Source organism: Nannospalax galili, unplaced genomic scaffold (assembly GCF_000622305.1).
Source record: "Nannospalax galili isolate Female #2095 unplaced genomic scaffold, S.galili_v1.0 scaffold311, whole genome shotgun sequence".
In the NCBI taxonomy this organism is placed as follows: Eukaryota; Metazoa; Chordata; class Mammalia; order Rodentia; family Spalacidae; genus Nannospalax; species Nannospalax galili.
Genome location: NW_008330298.1, coordinates 4,219,733 through 4,226,931, shown reverse-complemented (window position 1 = coordinate 4,226,931; position 7,199 = coordinate 4,219,733). Strand labels below are relative to the sequence as shown.

General features: G+C 48.0%; 1 protein-coding gene across 6 annotated transcripts in view; it reads left to right on the top strand.

The window, feature by feature from the left end:
* The first annotated feature begins 976 nt into the window (after positions 1 to 976).
* Positions 977 to 7,199, top strand: part of Septin6 (septin 6) — a 77,700-nt gene continuing 71,477 nt past the window's right edge. For 3 of the 6 annotated variants that reach the window (XM_029568974.1, XM_017800935.2, XM_029568988.1), the window contains exon 1: positions 997 to 1,312. In XM_029568974.1, the coding sequence (XP_029424834.1) occupies positions 1,283 to 1,312 (30 nt within the window). In that variant the 5' untranslated portion in view covers positions 997 to 1,282. Of the gene's footprint in view, positions 1,313 to 7,199 lie in introns of all 6 variants that reach the window. The other 3 variants (XM_008844066.1, XM_029568969.1, XM_029568978.1) reach the window with 3 other exon arrangements.

Sequence of the window (7,199 nt, the reverse complement as noted above, 5' to 3'; positions counted from 1 at the left end):
GAGAGAGAGAGAGAGAGAGAGAGAGAGAGAGAGAGAGAGAGAGAGAGTGTTTAGGGCTGGGGAGGCGGGAGAATGTGCTAGGGAGAGAACACGAAGCAGAAGTTGGTTAGAAAAGGAGAGCAAGCAGGCATAGTCCTAGCCTTTGAACGTTCTGCTCTCTGTGGCAGATCGGCCACATAGTCCCGAGCTGAATTGGGATTAAGGGGCAATAGAGGCAGGACAGAACGACGCCCCCACCCCCACCCCGCGCGCCACAAGACTACATTTGGCTCAACACAATGGGAGACCTTCAGCTTCTCCTCTGAGACTCCCCGGGAACTCCCTGCCCTAGCAGGTTGACTGCTCTGCGTCTCTGTTCCTGTTAAGCATCCAGAGCTAGATGCGGAGGGGAAGCATGAGGTCAGTTTGTATTAAGTACAGTAGTCGGGCTCCACGGATATTAAAGCCCACTGCAGCCGAGGTTTGGGAACCCCAGGACTGGAGGGACGTCTTAGGACGCCTGGCCTCAGATTCCACAAGTCAGAGTTCAGTTTCGGGGCTGCAGTGCGGCTCCTCTCCGCCCCCCCTCGCTCTCCCCCGCCCCTCCGCTTCATTTATGATCTAACATTGGAGCTGCAGGTGTCGCAACCTCCCTCCCACCCCTCCAGCAGCCATTCCCGGGTCATGGAGGAGAGTGGACGACAGTGAGGCATTGAGACTCCAGGGGCCAGCACTCCCATTCAAGCACCTTAGGTTCTCAGCGGGGAGCACGAGGGTGTATTGGGGGTTGGGAAGGGAGAGGGGAGGACTGCAGAGCTCAGCTTTGGAGCAGAGCATGGGAGTGGGGGAGGGGCGGGGGCTCCCTTCCAGATTTCAGGGTCTGGGGACTCAGGGATGTAAAGGAGAGCAGGGGGTGTGACAATTCAGCCGAGGTCGGGACGTACCACGGAACCAAGTAGCGGCGGGGGTGGGGGGGAGAGGACGTGGTCACCGAGGGGAGCCCCCGCCCCCTTCGCAGAGGCCGGGGCTGGGGTTGCGGAGGGAACTGGAACTGGGCTTGCCCTAGGGGAAGGCGGTGTGGTCAGTCCGTCCCCTCCTCACACCCTACTCTGAAGGGGTGGCCATAGAGGAGAGGTTGGGGTTGGAGCAGCGGCGAGGGGGCCCCTCCCTGGCACCTCCCCCCACTAGACTTGGTCGCGCCCGAAGTGTAACACTTTCTCTTTGTCGGAGGAGCTCCACTGTTTCCTGTGCAGCAGCTCCCGTTGCAGCGGCACCCGTAGCAGCCCTGGCGGACGAAGGAGCGATGGCAGCGGCCGATATAACTCGCCAGGTGGTGAGTGCAGGACTTGGGTACCAGCGCCGGGGCCAGGGGGCCTGAGGATGGCGAGGAGACTTGGCTGTGGCCACTGCCACCGCGAGGAGGGCAAAGGGCAGCATCCAGGAGCAGAAGCAGGGCGGAACTTTTGCTCCGGGGGTCAGCGGCTTAGTCCCCTGCAAGCATGCCCTGAGAACCGTGGTGGCGGGGGGGTGGGGGCGGTTGGCAGAGCCTGCAGGCAGGCAGCTGAACTTGCGTTGCGGGAGAGGGCTGCAGTGAGCGCCTCAGTCTGCCTCGCTGCAGCTGCGGCCGCGCCGCTGGGGCGTTGCCGAATGAATGGCCGAACGAGCCGCCGAGCCCTCCAGGTCCCAGTTCCTTTAGCCTGGCGGTACCCCTGCACGCAGCTCCATGCTGGGACTCCAGCTAGCTCTGGAAGAGGGGCGCAGAGCTAGGGGTAGCCTGGGGCAGAAGGCAGAGTTGTGGCGAGGGGGGCGGGGAGGTGACTGATTGGAGTAGGGTTTCTCCATATGCATTACATATGTGACTGCGTGTGTGTGTATGTGTGTGTGTGTGTGTCTGGCAGTATGTGTGTGCATATATGTGCATGCATGTGCCCTCTTGCCTTTCCCCGGGCAGGCGGCAGTGGCGCCAGGGTTCCGTGACCCTGTATGAGTCGGCCTGTTTCTCCTACTGTGCTCACTCACCTCTATGGCGTGTGTGTGTGTGTGTGTGTGTGTGTGTGTGTGTGTGTGCATCTGAATGCCTCTGTGTCCGCTTGTACTGGGCCCCGCAGGGTCCCAATTGTGCGTCAGTGTGGGGTGAAATCCGCCCTGGCCTGTAGGTGGCTGGCTGCATCATCTTTGGGCATGTTTCTGAGTGGACCTCTGGGGGTCCGTCTTGGGCGTGTGTTCACTGTACCTGGGCTTGTGTGCTAAAACCTGTGGAGCTGGCATCTTTCTATGAGGGGAAAATAATGTGAGACTTGCACAAACAGTGCATCCTCTCCTTTTGTTGGCGACCAACTCTGGAAAAAAAAATATCATTTTAAAAACTGAAGTTTTCCAGCCTGAGGTGTGCAGAGAAATCATACAGAAGTGACCTGAGATACCATGTTTGGTATTTTTTAGATCAAAAGTTGGTTACAGAGGGAAGAGACGACTCCATTTGAAGGAACAATCTAGTCTTCCTATTTCCACCAGCACACCAGCTCTCAAAGTTGAAGCAGGAGAATGAGGTACATAGAGGTAGGGCAGGCATATCCCACTACCCCAAATACTACTTGATGAAAATGGATAACCTTATAACCTTATAGGTACTTAGAGAAATAGTCTGCACAAGGATTCCAGTGCAAGAAGGAAAAGAGGAAACCAGCCTCTGGTGTAATTGAAATTGATTTGTTTTTTAAATCTGAATCCAGAATCTGATTGTATTTTCTTTACAGTTAGAGACATTTATTCCATCTCCTGTCCCCGTTTGGAAGGTTGGGGTTTTCTTTGGAACCTCCCCCACCCTCCATACACCCCAGCACAGAACTCTTTATGCAGTCATGGTGTGGAGAGCGGAGGTGCAAATAAGAGACAATTCTTTATGATGTCAGAATTTGAGATAATTCTTTTCTCAAGATTTACATTGCAATAGTGCTTTTAGTGTTTTTAGGGCAACCAGAGTGCTTTTCTGTTCCTACTCACCTGCATTTTAGAGATGGCATAGTTTTAAGTAGATGAATCAGTTTCCTGGATTACACTTGCTCTATCCTTAGTGACCAAAAATACTAATAATTTTTTTTCTTGTCATAGCAAATTTGCTTCAACCTGTCCTCACCAGTTTCCCTTGCCTGGATTAGGATTGCAAGGTAGATGTTGCAAAGGGAGAACATTCCAGAAGGTTATTTCATCTTAGGCACAACTCAGGCAATCCAGAGACCTCCTTTGTTCTACAGATAGGAGGCTGCAAAGGGGTGGGTTAAGGCCCCTTGATTTTCTGTGCAATAGTTCCAGTTTGCCCTGACTGGCCTTGACATAGTATATGCTGAAAAAAATAATTGTATGGAAGATTATGGAGCTTAAAGAGCAGACCAAGCACTTGAGACTTTCTTACCATGATAAATGTGTTTCTGGGAAAACTGACGTCACTCTCCATGCTTCCCTCCCCCAAGCCAGTGAAGCTCTTATTTATGTGTCATTTGTCTCTCTGCTTTCCTTTGTGTCTGCAAGAAGTTGTAATTCACCAGGGGAAGCTGGAATTAACTCAAGAGACTTTGGGTGGCTGGTTGATCTTGGTTTCTTCCAAGGAATATGTGTCTAGGGCTTGGGAAGAGAAGACTAGAAAGTCAGGCTAAGTGTGGATAGCTTAAGAGTTCTTTTCAATAAGCTCTGAGATGTGGTGCCATGGGAGTAGTTGGTGTCTGTGCTTGGGTGTCTTTCCAGAGTCACTTGTGGGTCACTGTGGCCAAATATCCTTAGAGTTAAACTGACCTGAGAGTTACTAATCAGGGCCTACATCTGGGTATGTATGCACCCTAGGAGTTCACAGCTCAGTCCCATTCCATCTGAATGAACACCACAAAGGATTGTATATGACAGCACTCTTTCTCCTCTGCAGCTATGAATATTTGTTTGACTGATGTGAACAGCTCTATGTCCAGCCCCTTGTCAACCATACCCAAAAAGGTGGCAGGCATAATTCATGACTTTTAAGCTTCTAGCATGGTTGGAGACACAAAATCTAGACACTGCCATAATCACAGAACTAGTAGAAGATTCTTGGGGTGTTTCCTGCCTGTGAGGTAACCTGGCCTGCCATTGCTATGTACTGGGAAAGGTTCCATGAGTCGTTCAAGGTGACCTAGAAAGGCACAGCACACTCTCCAAAGCTACATCTCCTGGCTATTGCACTAGGTTCTTTCAGTGTTTCATTTTTGGTTCACACTGTAAATTCTGTTTTTCAGAAAGCACAGTGTGGTTGATTCTGGTTTGAACAAACCCCACAATCTGAACAATGTTGCTTTTTTCCAGGGATAGTCCATGTAATGACTCTAACAAAAGATCTTGCAGGGATTAACTTTGCCCTAGGATGACTAGCTAGGGTTGTCCTGGAACAACTGTCTCCAGGTTAGGCAGTACCATTGAGGGGAAGACTAGTAAGTGGTAATTACCTCTACCCTGGTTGTTCTTAAAAATTAATTCATACATTTTTAGTTATTTTATGTGTATGAGTGTTTTGCCTTCATGTAAGTGCATGTGTGTTACTGGTGCTCACAGAAGCCAGAAGGCAGTGCAGGATCCCCTGGAACTGGAGTTATACACCATTGTTAGCCTCCATGTGGGGTGCTGGGAACCAAATGCAGGTCTTCTCTCTTAACTGATTAGCCATCTTTCCAGGCCCCTCTTTAAAAAAAAATTTTTTTTTTCAAGACAGAATCTCACCATGATGCCGAAGGTTGGCCTGGAACTCCTGCCTCTGACACTTGCTTGAGTCTGGGATTACAGGTGTATGTCATCCATCTGGACAACAGTTACGCTGTTCCTTCCCTCTTGAAACTCCTTGTTAGTCATCCTTAATCACTAATAGTAATAATTGTACTTCAAAGAAGGGAAACTGAACCCCTAACATTCCCCTGTACACCTACTGACAGTATAGCACTAAAGAAAGTTTACATGGTCCCAAATAGTAAAAATTGTTGAATTCAGGGATGGAGAGATGGCTCAGCAGTTGAGAACACTGGTTGTTCTTGCAGAAGACCTGGGTTTGAATCCCAGCACCCACATGGCACCTAATAACCACCTGTAACTTCAGTTCCAGGGAATCTGACACCCTCTTCTGACCTCAGCAGGCACTATACAACACAGGTGCATACTTACACACATGCAGGCATAACATGCATCCACAGAAAATGAAAATAAATAAATTTTTTAAATAGTTAAATTCATGTAAAAGGAATGTGAGCAATCACTATACAACTTTCCAACTTTTCTGTGTGTTTTAAGATTCGTTTTAAAAAGTTATAGGAAGCTGGGTGTGGTGGCACATGCCTTTAATCCCGGCACTCAGGAGACAGAGGCAGGAGGATCTCTGTAAGGTTGAGGGCAGCTTGGTCTACATAGCAAATTCCAGGCGAGCTTGGGCAAAAGGGAGACCCTGCCTGAAAAAAATCAAACAACAAAAAAAATTTAGAGGAGCATTACAGGGCTCTCCTCCCTCCTGTTAGATGAAAAGGTGGCAGATCTGAACCCTATCACCTCCAAGTACACATGGCCCCTTCCCTCAAAGGAGTTTACAATCTAGTGGTCGAGGCAAACAAATCCTGATTTGGGGCTGGTGAAAGGGTTCAGTGGGTAAAAGCACTTGCCATGAAACCTGATAACTGCAGTTTGGTCTCTAGAACTCAGGTAAAGGTGGAAATAAAGACCCAACTCCACAACTTTTTCCTCCAACCTCCACACGCTGTGCCACACGTGTATCCATACACACATCAAGCATACACACACTCACACAATAATAATAGTTTAAAATCCCTTTTTAATTATCATTATGCTAAGTACTGAAGAAGAGAGCTACTGCCTGTCATGAAAAGTCATTATTAAGGGGATCTAATTCAACTGTGGAGGCTGTAGGTGATAGGAAAGGCTTCCTGAGGGTTCCTGGGCTTCCGGTAGGAAAAGGGTAGGTGTGAAAATGGGTGAGATCTCACTTCGGCCACTGGTTTTCAGAACAGTTCATTTGTGAATTCACCCGCTGCTATTTTCATTCATTCCTTCAACGTTTATTGGGCACCGACTCTGCTAGGTCCTGTGCCAAGTGTTGGGCATATAGTGGTGGCCAAGGCATGCAGGAACTCTGATTTCTCAGAGCTTCCAGATGAGAGACAGGAATAGGCCCTGTTTCCTCTTGACATTCTAAATCCAGGAAATGTGAGTATTAGCAGTATGTTTATTACAAAACTTCATTACAGTAGACTAATTGGGCTATATAATATAATGAGATTTTGATCTGCACTCATATGCATAACATTTACTTTGTGGAGTGTCCGATGTAAGTTTTCTATTAATTGCCAGCTTTGTTACCCAGTAAGGCCCCACACTTTGTGAGCTGTAAGGTAACAACCCCACTGCTTTAGCTTGGGCAAAATTAATTAGGAAAGTTCATCCCCTGGGGGAAAAAAGCAGTATTACAAAACTAAATAGCACTGATTTCCAGACCTTCCTTGGTTTCTGGATTGTCAGAGCCATAGCTTAGAATTAGTATGATCAACTGAAAAGTGTTTTTAGTTGCATGTGCATTGAAATCACATACAAGGCACATGGAAACAAGGAAGGGGGAGGGGTGACCAGGAGAGAGGGGAAGGAAGGAAAGATGGAAGAAAAGAAGGAAGGAAGGTTGGAAGGAAGGAGAAAGGAAAGGAAGAAAGAAAACCATGCATAGATATAACATATGTAGCTATCTCAAAATGCTAACATCTGTGCGATTTCATCTTCCCTAACAACTTCCTGGACAAGTGTTATCTGGTCTCTTCATTTTATGCGAGTGGCAAGACCAAGTGACTAGTCCAAAGTGTTATTGCTGGTCAGTGCATGAAACAATGAAACACTTACCACATGACATAGATCGCCAGTTTACAAGTGCTGGCTTTTCCAAGGTGTTTCTAAGAAATCAAAATTCTGCCATGTCCCCACTTCCCCCTCTTTTCTGTGCATCTGCCAACATCCTCATAGCGGTCGGAGAAGAGCCTACTTGGGTGATGTGGAGACTCTGATGTTAAAAAGATTCTCAGCTTGAATCTAAGATAGCACAGTCACAGGTTGTGTGGGTTTTTTCTCTCTCTCTCTCTCTCTCTCTCTCTCTCTCTCTCTATATATAAAAATCTCTGAGAGCCAACAGACATGTAATGATGTATTTTATTATAAAA